General features: G+C 49.1%; 1 protein-coding gene across 3 annotated transcripts in view; it reads right to left on the bottom strand.

Moving 5' to 3' along the window:
* Window positions 1-16320, bottom strand: part of RNF31 (ring finger protein 31) — a 34730-nt gene extending 18410 nt beyond the window's left edge. For 2 of the 3 annotated variants that reach the window (XM_060281865.1, XM_060281867.1), the window contains exons 1-9: window positions 16229-16320; window positions 12763-12954; window positions 11885-12031; window positions 11443-11598; window positions 9044-9103; window positions 8335-8410; window positions 4638-4818; window positions 1911-2289; window positions 761-1036 (exon numbers count right to left, since the gene is read on the bottom strand). In XM_060281865.1, coding sequence (XP_060137848.1) covers window positions 761-1036; window positions 1911-2289; window positions 4638-4818; window positions 8335-8410; window positions 9044-9103; window positions 11443-11598; window positions 11885-12031; window positions 12763-12945 — 1458 coding nt within the window. In that variant the 5' untranslated portion in view covers window positions 12946-12954; window positions 16229-16320. Of the gene's footprint in view, window positions 1-760; window positions 1037-1910; window positions 2290-4637; window positions 4819-8334; window positions 8411-9043; window positions 9104-11442; window positions 11599-11884; window positions 12032-12762; window positions 13943-16228 lie in introns of those variants that run through there. The other variant, XM_060281866.1, reaches the window with a different exon arrangement.
* Window positions 16321-16573: the final 253 nt, after the last annotated feature.

Below are 16573 nucleotides of genomic sequence, written 5' to 3'. Positions count from 1 at the left end.
ATTCTGAACGAAACAGTGGATGTATGATTTTTGTGGTTCATGCTGCGGCCACAGACATGATATGTGATTTGACGGTGAATTTGGGGTGACCCAATGCAAAATTCCCGAGGACCCATGTGCTTTTACCTCCCCCCTCCCAGGCAGCCTCCTTTATTGCAAGCGTCCCTTAACTGGCTTGCCGATCAACTGCTTCATTTTAACACCCTCTCTCCCTCTTGTTTGCCTTCCTTAGCTGGAGCAGTTTTTTCCCCTTTTCTTCTAATTGCTCTCCTCATACCTTGCTTTAGTACTCTCCTAGCAAGTTCGCTGTCTTAACCTCCCCGCTCCCAGGCAGCCTCCTTTATTGTTAGTGTTCCTTATCCCGCTGCATCCGCTCCATAACACACACAGAGGTTTCTCCTTACTCTTGAGGAGGAAAAAACTGCATGTTGTGGACCGGAAAATACGGTAATCTGCCGTTTTGAAGCTGAAAACGCAGAATACCATTTTAGAATTAGGGCAGAGAGGTAGAAGCATTTTGGTCTGAGATGCCGACATTTAGACCATCTAAACCAGGAGTGGGGAAGCCTCTTTTTTTCCAGCCTGGGGGGGAACGTTCCCTTTTTCCCGGGGGTCAGGGGCAAAAGTGGGCGGAGCATCACATGTAAATAAGGGCAGTGAGGGGTGTGGCCTGAGGAGAGGGCCAGGCAGGGACTCCTGCAGGGCCACTCATCCGCCCCTTGCAAGCCTGATTGCCTGTGGACAGTCAGATGATTCTCACCCGGATCATGGCCACCATCTTCTGCCCGTCCTCCCGCAGTTTCTCCTGCCTCCGACGCTCCTCCTCCTCCTGGGAGACGGGCAGAGCCTTCCGCAGACTCCTCAGATCGGCTTTGAGCTCCGCCGCCCCCTTCCTCGACCTTTCGTCCTCCTCCGGCTTGGCGTGGGGCCGCGAGGGCTCGGGGCCCCCTCGCTGGCTGGTGCAGTTGCACATCTCGCACACCCGCCCGGGGCACTTGTTCCAGAAGGTGCAGTGCTCGCACTGCCAGCCAGAGGCCTGGAGGAGAGGGAACCGCAGAGAATCATAGAGCTGGAAGGGACCCCCGAGGGTCATCTAGTCCCACCCCCAGCAATGCAGGATCCTTTTGCCCAACGTGGGGCTTGAACCCACCACCCTAAGGTTAAGGTGCAGATTGACGTGCGGCAGCACCCCGTCAGCGGATGGACGGAAGAGCGAAAGCTGTGTGGGATCGGTTGCAAGAGGAAATTCCCTGCACAGAGCAAAATTTACACCGGGGGCTTAGTTTGGTCAGAATCGAGTGTACGCTTCCAGAGGTAACACTAAATACATCGTTTCTGGTCAATGAGCCACCATAGCCGCTAGAGGACCACGGAAATCTGTGTCCTGGGCTTTGTAGATTAATCTACCCATGTACTACTGGTAGGTAGGTAAAAAGGTAAAGGACCCCGGGACAGTTATGTCCAACCTATGGGGTGCGGCGCTCATCTTGCTTCAGGCTGAGGGAGCTGGCGTTTGTCCACAGACAGCTTTCCGGGTCACGTGGCCAGCTTTTGGCACAACGGGACACCGTGACGGAAACCAGAGCGCACGGAAACGGCGTTTACCTTCCCGCTGCAGTGGTACCTATTTATCTACTTGCACTGGCGTGCTTTTGAACTGCTAGGTGGACAGGAGATGGGACGGAGCAACGGGAGCTCACCCCGTCGTGGGGATTCGAACCGCCGACCTTCCGATCGGCAAGCCCAAGACCACAGCGCCACCCGCGTCCCCTACCCTTGTACTATCTGAAACCCACGTTGGTTGCCGGATGTGAAATACATTGCTCTCCTACCCCACTAAATAAATGGATCCAAGGGAAAGCGCCACCAAAGGAATCCCAAATTGTCCTCTGGCCCAGAGGCACACTTACGTCTTCCTGTTGCGGCCCTGGCTCTTTGCCCCAGGCGATGAGGGGCTTTGCGTCCCCCGTCCCCGGCTTCCCCGCCAGGCGGGGTCTGTCGCACATGGCACACAGGACCGTGGCCGGCTCGTTCTCAAAGGTGCACGACTGGCAAGCCCAGCGCCCCCGGGCCAGCTGCCCCAAGCTGGCCAGCTCGTCCTCGGGCAACGGGTTCTTGCAGCCGCGGGGCCGGTCGCAGGACACGCAGAGGACGGAGCGGGCGTCGTTGTTCATGCGGCAGGCGGCGCAGGACCAAGGGAGCCGCTGGGTGGTCAGGCTGTGCCAGGGCGGCATTAGGGGTTCTGTCGGAGGCCTCAGGGACCCAGCGTCAGAGGTCATCAGGGTCACGCTGAAAAGAGAGCGGAAACCAAGGCAAAAGAGAAGCGCTGGTCAGCAGCAAGCGAAGCATATGCTGCAAACCGCCCAGATGGAAGCCAGCCTGCAAATTTAAAAAATGACCCAACGAGTCCCCTCAGGGGATGGCGCCCATAGCTGCCAAGTCTCCCGTATTCCCCGGGAAATCCCCGTTTTCCCAGCTGTTCCTAGATGAAAAAAACGGATTTTTTTTGTTTCCCCCCGGTTTATTCTGCCGCGGCGGCCATTTTTGAACTGGGCGGAGCATGCTCAGAAGCGACTTTTGATGCTGCTCTGCCCAGTTCCAAAATGGCGGCAGCGCTACTTCCGGTCTGCTACTTCTGCCCTGTCCCTTATTTCTCCGACAGCAACTTGGCAGGTATGATGGCGCCATTTTCTGTTTTGCTCGGGGGGGGGGGGCAAAATGCCTCAGGCCAGCCCTGTAAGCTATCAATGCAATTTGTTCCTTTTGAGTCAGCAGAGTTGAGCAGAAAGTCTTCCAGAATCTTCTTACACCTGAAGGAGCATCTCCCCCCCCCATTGTTCAGCCGGGACACTGAGGTCCAGTTCCGAGGGCCTTCTGGCGGTTCCCTCGCTGCGAGAAGTGAGATTGCAGGGAACCAGGCAGAGGGCCTTCTTGGTGGTGGCGCCCACCCTGTGGAACGCCCTCCCCTCAGATGTCAAGGAAATAAACAACTATCTGACTTTTAGAAGACATCTGAAGGCAGTTCTGTTCAGGGAAGTTTTAAATGTTTGACGTTTTATCGTGTTTTTAATACTCCATTGGGAGCTGCCAAGAGTGGCTGGGGAAACCCAGCCAGATGGGTGGGCTATGAATAAGAAAATTATTATTATTATTATTATTATTATTATTATTATTATTATTATTATTATTTCATAGTTCAGCTCATCTGTGGGCAAATTTCCACATGGGAATAAGGTAAAGGTAAAGGCAAATGACCCCTGGACATCCCGTTCGTGTTCTGCTTAAAGTATTTATTGAAGACTTAACGTGACAACTACTGTTGTGTAAGGGAAATAAGGTAAATCGTTCCTCCCCTCTGCTCTTTAGCCATGTGGCCAGAGTAACATCCTCACTTCTCCTTCAGAGCATGTCTAATAAAGAAGCCTGTTGCCAAGGGAACCCTGCATGATGTTGGGATAAATCTTGTTTTTTTCCGGGCAGAACTATGCAAGGATCATATCAAGGCTATTTTTAGACCACACACACACATTCTGCAGGAATGGGCGTTGACGGGACCCGGATGACCACATCTTCTAAGCCAAAGGGCACCTTTTGGGAGCGGACTATTTGCTTTAGTTTCAGAACCGTGAGGGAAACGGTCAAGGGTTGCCCTCCCTACGATGCTTCTGCCCGCCAGAAATAAAACGGCTGCTAAAAACTAAAAAGCACGAAGCGACTTTTAGGACACCCCTGACACGACGACGCTGAAATATCTGCTTTTTGTAGATTTCAGCTCGGCATTCAAGACCATTCTACCGCGACGTCTGATAACTAAATTGGGAAATCTGGGGCTCCCGCTATCACTCCGTGGGTGGATCCTGGACTTTCTTTCAAATCGCTCCCAGAGGGTCCAGTTGGGCCCTTATATGTCTAACATGCTTAGGTCTAACACAGGAACACCACAAGGATGTGTGCTTAGTCCGCTCCTTTATACTCTTTATACGTATGATTGTGTCGCTGCCCACCCTAGAAATAGGGTTGTCAAATTTGCAGATGACACAACCGTGACCGGGCTCATCTCTGATAAGGAGGGTGAAACGGAGTATAGAGATGAGGTGGAGTGGCTGACAGAGTGGTGCAGAGTTAACAACTTGCTCATAAATACAAAGAAAACAAAGGAGCTTGTGGTGGACTTTAGGAGACAGAAGAACGAGGTCCAGCCAGTTTTGATTGACGGAATTTGTGTGGAGAGGGTAACAACGTTTAGATTACTAGGCATTGAGTTACAGGAGGATCTGTCCTGGAGTGTTAATACAAGGGGGCTTGTGAAGAAGGCGCAGCAGAGACTGTATTTTTTGAGAATTTTAAGGAAAAACCACCTTCCACAAAAGCTGCTGCTTGCCTTCTATCACTGTGCCATACAGAGCGTGCTCACGTACGGTTTATGTGTGTGGTACGGAAGCTGCCATCTTTGGAGGGGTGGGGTGGGGAATCCCATTTCCTCCTCATGAAGTGAGCAGAACAGAGGCGGGGAATGTCCACCCCGAGTAAAACCGTCCCAGGAAAGGGGCCTAATTATTTGCCTTTGTGAATGCAGCTTGGGGGCAGAAAGATTGAAAGGCGGAAGCAGAGTCAAAGTGGGGGTCGGTTGTGCTAACCTGGGTGCAGGGGGGCTACGCCAAGCTTGCTCCTTCATGGGCACCCGGCAGTGATGGATCCGCGAGGGGTGCTTGTGGAAGAGGCGGTCACAGTCTGGGCACAGGGACTGGGCGCAAGCGGGGCAATGTAGCAATGGAGGCTCCAAACCACACAGCAAGCAGGATTCTGGGGGCAGGTAACCTGGGTGGGAGGGGGAGAGAGAATCAGGAACGCCCCCGCCCCTCTGTCTTTTGGGACAAGAAAACCTGAATGTTGCAGTCTAATTGCCCCCCCCCCCAAAAAAACCCAATCTGCTGTACCTCTACTACACCTGAGGAAGAGACAAAGACTGCTGAAGAACCATTTCACACAGCCGATGCTTCTTTCTACAGCCACGAGTTCTAGAAACATCCTTCCTACAGTGGAACCTCGGCTGTCGAACGTAATCCGTTCTGGAAGACCGTTCGACTTCCGAAACGTTCAACAACTGAGGCTCAATGGGCGGTGTAGTGAAATAGATAATTTTGTGTATGAAAAATTTTATACTCTTATTCATCCTGGTGCACTCCGGGAGCACCAGAAGGGATGCCGGGATCAGCTAAAGCCCAGCATTCATGGGAAGATGCCTCTTTGCCCTTTAAAAAGGAATGCTTTGTTAGCTGAATTGCCTCCTGAATCTGTTTACCCTCACCCGATTTATATGTTAATGTAGAATGTGCTTTAGCTGTGAAGAGGATGTTTATTTGGGAAGTGGTGAGATCAGGGACGCAGGTGGCATTGTGGGTTAAACCACAGAGCCTAGAGCTTGCCAATCATTCTGATCGGCGGTTCGAATCCCTGCAACGGGGTGAGCTCCCATTGCTTGGTCCCAGCTCCTGCCAACCTAGCAGTTTGAAAGCACGTCAAAGTGCAAGTAGATAAATAGGTACCGCTACAGCGGGAAGGCTGGGGACCCAGGTGGCGCTGTGGGTTAAACCACAGAGTGTAGGGCTTGCTGATCAGAAGGTCGGCGGTTTGAATCCCTGCAACGGGGTGAGCTCCCGTTCCTCGGTCCCAGCTCCTGCCCACCTAGCAGTTCAAAAGCACATCAAAGTACAAGTAGATAAATAGGGACTGCTCCAGCGGGAAGGTAAACGGTGTTTCCGTGTGCTGCTCTGGTTCGCCAGAAGCAGCTTTGTCATGCTGGCCACATGACCTGGAAGCTGTCTGTGGACAAACGCCGGCTCCCTCGGCCTATAGAGCGAGATGAGCGCCGCAACCCCAGAGTCGGACACGACTGGACCTGATGGTCAGGGGCCCCTTTACCTTTAAGATCACAGGTTATCTGCCTAATTGGCGTAGTGCAGGCACCCCCAAACTGCGGCCCTCCAGATGTTTTGGCCTACAACTCCCATGATCCCTAGCTAACAGGACCAGTGGTCAGGGATGATGGGAATTCTAGTCCAAAACATCTGGAGGGCCGAAGTTTGGGGATGCCTGGCGTAGTGTCTCCAGATGTGGCAAGAGGGGGAGCCTGAGAACTATTTGGGAGTTTCCCTAGTTTCCAACTTTGAAGTAGTAAATAAGGAGCAGCTGGTTTGGTACATGACAGCTGAAAGATCAATGTGTATTAACTGATGATTGGCCAGTTCATATCTACACCTTTGTTTTCACTGGTTATTTCTCGGGATCCCACCAGGTAGATTTTGCTTACAGTAAATATGGGAAGGCAGGGAATGTTTTTTGCTCGATGCCATTATCCTGGAGTGGATGTCATCATGCAGGATTTAGACTTTGTTATCTTCGCTACTTATGTGTAAGTTAGTGAGGCTTTATAATGTTTTAATTTTCCTATTTGTAACCTTTTGTTGAGAACTGTATCTTTGTGGCTTATCCCTTGTTCTTTAATAAATTCTAAAAAGGGACATTTTGTCTGAGTTTTGTCTCCTTTCGACTCCAAAGCTAACTCTGGTACCTGGCTGCTCGACCCTACCAATCATCTTTTGCCTGCGTTACTTGCGAGTAACTCAGTGGGGGCAGTGAACTACCCGGTTAAATTTTGTATAAAAACGTGATTGAGTGAGAGAGAGCACCTCGGCTTGCCCTTGTGGAATCCAGTCAGGCCCGTCCTAGCCATAGAGGCTAGTGGCGCGGAGAACCATGGCGCAGGGCGCTGGAAGGGCGCCAAGTGAGCGCAGGGTTCCGGCGATCTGGCCAGGACTGCGCTCCTTCTCTGAGGACTCCGCGCTGCGCCTCCTTCTCGTTTCCCCAGCTCTGGGTTCCGCTCAGTCGAGCTTCGCCACCAGCGCGCGCACAGCGCCCAAGCAGCTCTTGCTGGTCCCGCAGTGCGTGCGCTGGTGGCGAAGCTTGACTGAGCGGAACCCAGCGCTGGGGAAGCGAGAAGGAGGCGCAGCGCAGAGTCCTCGGAGGTGGCCTCCCGCTGCTGCCGCGGTCCGCTTGGCACTCCCGGGCCCTTGGAGAGGCGCTGGAGGGGGGCGCTGGAGGGACCTAGCGCCAGGGCGCTGGGTGAGCTTAAGACAGCCCTGAATCCAGTGACTCCTTGGATGAGGAGGCTGGAGTGGAGGGGGGCCAGGGGGGTGTCTCTTGCCCGTTCACTACAGGCGGCCAACAAATTCCATTGAGAGTCACTAAAATAATGTTTAACAAAGTAAGAGATTGAAAAATGAGATATTTTAATTGGTTGTTTGTTTTTTCTTTTTGTGTTGTATTTTTCTTCTTTTTTAGAATTTAATGGGATCAAATATAAATAGCTGGGGGGACACCAACCCGTATCTCTCCTTGTCATCCTAGGGTCTCTTGGTGGCAGGGGGAGGCTCTGGGGGAAAGGAGGGGGGTGAGGACAAACCCATCTATAAAATGGACTACCTTCGACTCTCATCGTCCACGGGAATCTCTTGTGGCAGAAGGGGACTTGTGGAGGGAGGGAGAGAAGGTGGATGGATATGTTTTTTATGTTTTTGTTTTTTGTGTTATTATATAAAACCAATAAAAATTATATATATATATATATATAAGCAAATTCCATTGAGAGAGAAACGCACCTCGGAAGCCGTTCAGAAATGGAAGCATTCACTTCCAGGTTTTTGGCATTCTGAATTTTTCGGGTTCCGAGACGCTCGAAAAAACCGAGGTTCCACTGCATTATTCTTTTGTTAACATCTCGAGTGCCAGGTTTTCAGGATGCTAAAGGACCTGCAACTACTTATTCCACCTGCCTATTTCATGCTTTTGCTTTTCATTTTAAAAATTGTTGTTGTAGGATCATAGAATTGGAAGTGACTGTAAGTGTCAGCCCCCTGCAATGCTCGAATCTCAACTAAAGCATCCATGATAAGGCAGCCATCCAACCTCTGCTTAAAAACCTTCAAGGGAGGAGAGTCCACCACCTCCCAACGGAGACCGTTCCACTGTCAGAACAGCTCTTAGTGCCAGAAAGTTCTTCCTGATGTTTCGCCGCAAACTCATTTCTTGTAACTTGAAGCCATTGGTTCGAGTCCTACCCTCCAGAGCAGGACGGGACTCGAACCAATGGCAGGGGCAAAACCATCTTCTCTGTTCCATGCACGTTATAAAACGAAAACTACTTTACAAAACAAATTAAGATTTGTGAACCAAATTCATGCACGGCGGAACAATCACGCCGACACCTGACAGGCAGATATTCAACTGGAAAAGCCCCACGCTATTTCCACCGCCAACCTCTTGGTATCCCTTTACCTGTGGGCGATAATGTCGAAACAGCGCGTGGCGGTATCACTTCTTGAACAGGGAAGGCGTCTGCGATTAGGCCGGCCTGGGAAATAGAAAAGGACATCACCTGTCTGGGCTGTTAGGGGACAGGTATTTTGTCCACCTTTGGTCCTTGCCCCCAATTGCACTCAGCTCTCACATGTGGGTCCTAGAAGCCGTCAGCATGCAACAGTGGCCAGCCAGACCCCGGGAACAGGATTAGGCCAGGGTAACATAGCTGCCAAGTCTCCCGTATTCCCCGGGCAACCCCAGTTTTTCCAGCTGTTCCCAGCCGGAAAAACGGAACACCCCCCCCCGGTTTATTCTGGCGCAACAGCCATTTTGGAACTGGGCAGAGCAGCATCAAAAGTCGCTTCTGAGCATGCTCCGCCCAGTCCCAAAATGGCGGCAGTGCTACTTCCGGTCTGCTACTTACGGCCCAGACCCTTATTTCTCAGGCCGGAACTTGGCAGCTATGCAGGGTATTCTGAGGATTGCTGTCAGAACCACAGCAGAGGCAATGACACACACACACACACGGTTCTGAGCCAGCCAGTAGGGCTGGGGTGGCCCCACAGCTTCATTAATGCCCATCTGAAACTCAAATGGACGAAAACACAAAGATCTTCTCAGCTCCCTCTCTGCTAGCTAAGCTCCTGGGGTTTTATGCCTGCCTCTGTCCCCTCACCTGACTCACCTGTAAGCTGTCCCCGCCCTGCATTAGTTCCTGCAACACCCGAGGATTGGGGTGGTTGTCCTAAAAAGGAAGAAAAAAAAGAACCATGAGGCTATGTGGCCTGCTGAATTTATAATAATAATTTATTACTTATACCCCGCCCATCTGGCTGGGTTTCCCCAGCCACTCTGGGTGGCTCCCAACGGAGTATTAAAAACATGATAAAACATCAAAAGCTCCCCTACACAGGACTGCCTTCAGATGTCTTCTAAAAGTCAGGTTTATTTCCTTGACATCTGGTGGGAGGGCGTTCCACAGGGCGGGAGCCACCACCAAGAAGGCCCTCTGCCTGGGTTCCCCCCCCCAACTTTCCAATTCCAACAAGGGTGCTAAAAAGTTCCAACGTGACTAAGGAATTCAAAAGGTTACATTAATATAATTTAGCTTTGCGTGATAGGATGTTATGCAAAATTGCAAGAAATTCATTAAAAATTATTGCCTATTGTACTTGCCGTTGTATTACATTGCTATTTTTTTGTTTATAATTAGCACTACCTGAACTTTCCAGAAGTTAAAATTCTTTGATTTTCCAAAAGTAGTTTATGAGCTTCTTCATTAAATGGAGATTTACCAGGCTAAATGTTGTCCAGACACAAAAATCATAGCACATTCGAATTCCACACATATTTTAAAGACTGCTCACTGAATAAATTTGCATAAATCAAGTGTCACTCTCTAAAATGACAGGCCCTATTATTTTGTGTCCTGGGGCGTTTTGTTGAAGTGAGAACTGATGTAAGAAAATTGCTGAGTGATGTTGGGGTTGTGTATTTAGATTTCCTTTGTGTAGTGTGAACATGGAAGTGAACGATGTTTTTCGGTGGTTGTATTATTGGGTGTGTTTGAAGATTTATGATTTTTCAAAATGACATTATAATTATGTTGCATTTTAATGTATCTCAATATATTTCAACGCAGTATTATTTGAGTGTTTTCCTCACGTCTAGAGGTAAAGGTAAAGGGACCCCTGAGCATCAGGTCCAGTCGTGACCGACTCTGAGGTTGCGGCACTCATCTCACATTATCGGCCGAGGGAGCCTGCGTACAGCTTCCAGGTCATGTGGCCAGCATGACAAAGCCGCTTCTGGCAAACCAGAGCAGTACACGGAAACGCCATTTACCTTCCCGCTGTAGCGGTTCCTATTTATCTACTTGCATTTTGACGTGCTTTCGAACTGCTAGGTTGGCAGGAGCTGGGACCAAGCAACAGGAGCTCACCCCGTTGCAGGGATTCGAACCGCCGACCTTCTGATCAGCAAGCCCTAGGGCTCTGTGGTTTAACCCATGAGCTTTATTTAATTCTGCTACTTAAAAAGTGGAATTAAGATTATCATTAGCAGCAGTAGTGATGTAAAGTTTCAAATGCGTAATTTGCACTTTTTGTTGCTTGTATGGATTCCTTTTCGCTGCCATGTGTAAGCCGCTTAGAGATTTCTGTTGACATAGGAACTGACCAAATTAAAGATATAGTACTGTAAATGAAAAAACTCATTCTCAGCTGGGAACCCAAAACCCGTCCATCGCTATCTTTCTGAATGAGGTAACTGTGCCCCTGAAGGACCAGGTGTGCAGCCTGGGAGTCATTTTGGACTCACCGCTGTCCATGGAGGCGCAGGTCAATTCTGTGTCCAGGGCAGCTGTCTACCAGCTCCATCTGGTACGCAGGCTGAGACCCTCCCTGCCCGCAGACTGTCTTGCCAGAGTGGCGCATGCTCTGGTTATCTCCCGCTTGGACTACTGCAATGTGCTCTACGTGGGGCTACCTTTGAAGGTGACTCAGAAACTACAACTATTCCAGAATGCGGCAGCCAGACTGGTGACTGGGATTGGCCGACGAGACCATATAACACCAGTCTTGAAAGACCTACATTGGCCCCCAGTATGTTTCCGAGCACAATTCAAAGTGTTGGTGCTGACCTTTAAAGCCCTAAACGGCCTCAGCCCAGTATACCTGAAGGAGCGTCTCCACCCCCATCGTTCTGCCCGGACACTGAGGTCCAGCTCCGAGGGCCCTCTGGCAGTTCCCTCCCTGTGAGAAGTGAGGTTACAGGGAACCAGGCAGAGGGCCTTCTCGGTGGTGGCGCCCGCCCTGTGGAACGCCCTCCCATCAGATGTCGAGGAAACAAACAACTACACAACTTTCCAAAGACATCTGAAGGCAACCCTGTATAGGGAAGCTATTAAGGCCTGATGTATCATGTGTTGTTTTATATTCTGTTGGAAGCCACCCAAAGTGGCTGGGGAAACAAAGTCAGATGGGTGGGGTACAAGTAATAAGTTGTTGTTGTTGTTGTTGTTGTTGTTGTTGTTTGTTTCTCCCCCACATCCAAGTGCTTCTGGGTCTCAGGGTTCCACCATACCGAAATGAGGAGATTCAGTTCAGCCCGTAGAATCATGACATCCACCGTGATCGAGGCCACGTGAGCGGTATCTGGCTCCAGCAGATGTTCTGGGAAGCAAAGTCCGTCCGTCTGTTCCTCCGAATATCCGTAGAGGCGAAGGACGTCCCGCCCTCCCTGCCAGGAACGTGGGACACACAATAAATGGGCTGGGGTGACAACTAGAGGAGGGGGTCAGTTGGGACACAGCTTAGCTCGGCCTCTGCTAGGAACAGGGCCTTATCTGTGTGGGCCCCCTTCTCAATGGAATATCTTTCAGCAGGCTCATGCTATTAGTTGTAAAATAAAATAAAATAGAAATTCAGAAGGATATAAGAGCAGGGAAGAGGCTAGTGATTGAGCCCGGTGCTGAAAAAATACCAAAGGAAGGGGTGGGCAGGCAGACAAGGAATGTTTATCTGACCTGGATGGTATCCACTGTGTCCCGGAAAACGGGGTTGTTGAACTTGACGGTCCTCCAGAAGCGGGGCTTGTGTGGGTTCAACAGGTTGCGCCCATATTTCTCCAAGATGTTCAGGGCAGTGGAGAGGGTGCGAAGGTCCTTTTGAGGCTGGGGAAGGGTTCGGAAAGTGTCGTTGTCTCTTTGCACGTGTGTACATAAACCCCAATCTCCAAATCGCACGAGGCTGTACTAAACTCTTCTAAGACTCCCCTTCCTTTGGGGTTTTCGTTTGCCAGGCTCGGACCCTTCCAGACGCCAGTTGGCAGTGCCACCTCTCAAGCATTCAGAGGAGTTCACGACGCATTCACACCGCCTTACACATCTCATGAACTTTACCTCTTATCTTAGGGACTAGAACCTTGCACCTGGGGCGTCTTTTTAAATAAACAGTGGAGGCCCTCAGGATTCTGAGGCAGGAGCTATTCCATTCTCCGCCTGTGCGAGGGAACCGCACTGCAAACGATAAATGCCACCGTGACCCAGCCCCGCTACCAGGCTAAATCCCAGCACCCCAAAACAAAACTTTGTTTACTAAGCTCAATCCTCACTTCTACATAACGACTAGTTTCGCCGACGCACCTAGAAAAGGGCTTGTTTCCTTTCCATCACCACCCCTTCCTTGTGTGGAAGCCGCATTGCAGGCAGACATTCCACAGGTTAAGCTCCCACCTGCCCATAGCATCAGAGCTCTTGCAGGGAGAGACACGCAGTAGTTTTGCCTGCCCGACTTCTGAATCTCCATCTTCCCCCCAAAAAATTTCAACCCCCCACCCCGGTTTTCCAGACCCCCACCCCCACCATTGTGCACGCGCACACACACAGAGACACTGTCCCCTTACCTGCCCCTGGGTATTTGCTCGTACAATACCCTTGGCATCTATTTCCAGGTATTTCTGGGCTGGGGGAAACGGCATCTGTAGCAGACGCTGTACAGTCTCTGGGTTCTGCTCTAAGGGATTCTCGATCAAAGCAGCTACCAGCTCGTCCCGGAGAGCCATGAATTTGCGCTCCACTTCCCCCATGGCTGCTACCTAAGGAAGAGGAGAAGAAAATATGCAAGAGAAAAGAAAGATGCTCTCCTACGATATCTGTTGGGTTTAACCAGGTATTCCCGTCACCCACCAAAGGGAAAAAAATAACCTCAGATCAGGGCTAAAATGTATTAATTTTTTTTTCCATGCATGCATTACCAGACTCATATGGCAACTTTCCTTCAAGGAACTCAAGGCAGAGTTCATGGCGGGGAGAGGGGGAAATCTGTTCTGTCTTCACAACAGCCCTGAGAGGTAGGATAAGGCAGAGGAGGTGCTCTACCAAAGGGAAACATCACTGCTGAGCAGGAATTTGATCTAAGTCAAACTCTCTATCCTACCACACCATCATGATGTTAATTCTTTTTTTTTAAGCGTTTTTTCCCTTTTACAATGTATATAAAACAGAGAGAACAATTTTTAGCAACGGGCAAAAAGCAAAAGGTGAAAAACTAAACGATAAAATAGGCATGTAGAATGAGCACTTGCACGCGAGTTAAAATATCAAAGTCCAAGTGAAGATTATCAACTTTATCGGATCGTCAAGTATAGTTCCGGGCTTGTGATGAAGGCTGTCTTGAAAATGATGGTTCTGCTGTATATGTCATAGAGGAATGTCAAATCATATACAAAGCGTCAGGATGTTTTAGTCCTTGTCGAAATCTCAAAATATCAGCAATTTTCTCCATCACAGCTATATTCCAGAGGGAGTGGTTACCAAGAGACATGTTAATTCTTGACCTGCCTCTCAAATAATCCTTTCCGTTGCTGCATGCAGCTCAGAAAGATATGCGGAAGTATTTCGCCACTCATGAAAAACCATATATACAAACTTAATCTTGTTTTGGGCAGGGCGGGAGGCAGACTATGCCTTTTGAGGGCAGAAAAAGAGATAATAGGAGATCAGGAGCTCCTTTTTCCATCCTGCCGTTTTAACATTTGCTTTTAGAATTCTTTTACAATACGGTTCACTTTCATGCACTTTTCAATTGCCATTAAAAAAAAAAATCTTGTGAGCCGGCCTGAGTATGTTTTAAGAAGAAGTTGTCACTGAATTAAGAGTGTTTTGGTTTTGGTTTCTGCTATCCATGAATAAAAACATTGCTTCCCTCTCCTAGAAGTGTTTAATTTAGTAAAACAATGTTAGGATTATTGTTAGGGCTGTTATGAAGGCTCCTGGTGTGCATTTTGAATACAATTAAACTTCAATGCTCTAGTTATCTCCCGCTTGGACTACTGCAATGCGCTCTACGTGGGGCTACCTTTGAAGGTGACTCGGAAACTACCGGTACAACTAATCCAGAATGCGGCAGCTAGACTGGCGACTGGGAGCGGCCGCCGAGAGCACATAACAGCGGTCTTGAAAGATCTACATTGGCTCCCAGTACGTTTCCGAGCACAATTCAAAGTGTTGGTGCTGACCTTTAAAGCCCTAAACGGCCTCGGTCCAGTATACCTGAAGGAGCGTCTCCACCTCCATCATTCTGCCCGGACACTGAGGTCCAGCACCGAGGGCCTTCTGCCAGTTCCCTCGTTGCGAGAAGCCAGGTTGCAGGGAACTAGGCAGAGGGCCTTCTCGGTGGTGGCGCCTGCCCTGTGGAACGCCCTCACAACAGATGTCAAAGAGGAAAACAACTACCAGACTTTTAGAAGACATCTGAAGGCAGCCCTGTTCAGGGAGGCTTTTAATGTTTAATAGATTATTGTGTTCTATTCTTTTGTTGGAAGCCGCCCAGAGTGGCTGGGGAGACCCGGCCAGATGGGTGGGGTATAAATAATAAATTATTATTATTATTATTATTATTATTATTATTATTATTATTATTAATACTGAACTGTCACAGGCTGTGTTTTGAAATTTCACCGACCTCCAACCGTGACACCTTCCAGATTTTTCTCTCCCCTTTACAATTTGCATTATATGGATATATAATTAGTTTGAGGATAATTCTTCACCCCTCCAAGGGGGCAAGACTCTAGTCACCAAGAAACCTTACCCCACCGTAGACTTGCTCATATTTTACAGTAAAATCCTACTCAGAAGCAGGCAAACCCCACTGAGCAAGTCGGTAGAAAACTGCAACCACATTCAGGCGCTGCATGAATATTTTTGTCGAATTAAATTATGAATTAAATGCCTACAAATGATCAGGGTGAGAAAGAGTGGGGGAGGGGAGCTGGAGTTCCTTAAAGATAAGAAATCCACAAAGAATGGATCCTAACCACCAGCCTGGCATCAAGGATAATCTTTTTCTAAAGTAATAGTAGTAATACTAATTTTAACATTTACCGACCATCAGATTGCACACACAAACCTTCACGGTTTTATGCATTGTGTATTTTTCTTTGCTGTAAGTCGCTTGGAGACATTCGGGTGACAAACAATTAATAAGTTTAACTAATTAATAATAATAATAATAGTAATGGCAGACACTCCTTCCTTGGAAGTTTTTTATTTGATCCCAGAATGTCCCGCTTTTCCTTAAAATTATGAATTTGTAAGTAATATTTGTGTTTGTTTTTATGTTTGTCTGTTTTTGCTTGTAAAATAAATAAATAGTTGTTGTTTAGTCGTTTAGTCGTGTCCGACTCTTCGTGACCCCATGGACCATAGCTCGCATAAATAAATATTATTATTAAAAAACCAAAAAAACCAGAATGTCCCACTTTTCCTTAGGACGTCCCTTTTTTCATCGGAGAAATGTTGAAGGGTATGGAATTACGCGAAGCCAAGGAGGTAGGTAATAATTAATACAACCTTTAGAAGGCAGCCCTGTATAGGGAAGTCTTTAAAAAATGTTTAATGTTTTGTTATGTTTTTATTATATGTGGGAAACCGCCCAGAGTACTAACCCATAGTCAGGTAGTGGGGTGAAAAACCAGGGGGCGGCTCCTTGCCCTTCTCAGAAGCTTGCAAATCGAAAGCAAAAAGAAAGAAAAGTGTGTGGGGGGGGCAGCCCTCCAACTCCCGTTTGCAAGCAGCGTTTCGCATGGTGCAAACTGACCCGGGAGAAAGTCCCTCCGATTTCAGTGGGGCTGGCTCAAGAGGGTCATGGCGGGTGCAGGATCTCAGATTTGGGGGGGGGGCTGGGAGCGGGCTTTGCAGCTTCCACTTTTGCACAAGGGGGAAGCCTGACTTCCTCCCCACCCCGGGTGTGTGTGTGTGAAATTAAAGTTGCAGGGGGGAGTTGCGGGTTGGTTTCAAGAGGATCCTCCTGCCCCCTTTGAAAGTGCTGGGGAGGAAAGTGTGTGTGTGTATGGGGGGGGATCTTACCTTGTTTGAGGGGCGGCGGGGGGGGAAGGGTGAGATCCAGGCGTGTCACTCACTTGTCATGCGAAACCCTAACAGCTGCTTGCAAGAGGAGGAAGGAGGAGGAGGAGAGCAGGAAACGAGGCAGGGCTTGAAGGCAAAGGGAAGCCGAAAAGAGCCGAGGGGGACCCCAGGAGACCGGGAGGAAGAACTACAAGCTGCCTTTTCCAGGAATTGCAAAAGCCAAAAAAAGGGGGGGGGAGAGAGAATAACCGGCGTGCCTCTGAGCATCTGCAGAGCGCCTTTGGCCAATCAACCATAGCTGTCAACTTTTTCCTTTTTTTTAAAGGGAAATTCCCTTATTCCGAA

Source organism: Zootoca vivipara, chromosome 13 (assembly GCF_963506605.1).
Source record: "Zootoca vivipara chromosome 13, rZooViv1.1, whole genome shotgun sequence".
NCBI lineage: Eukaryota > Metazoa > Chordata > Lepidosauria > Squamata > Lacertidae > Zootoca > Zootoca vivipara.
The sequence above is the reverse complement of the archived record's forward strand: the minus strand, read 5'-3'. Positions and strand labels throughout refer to the sequence as shown.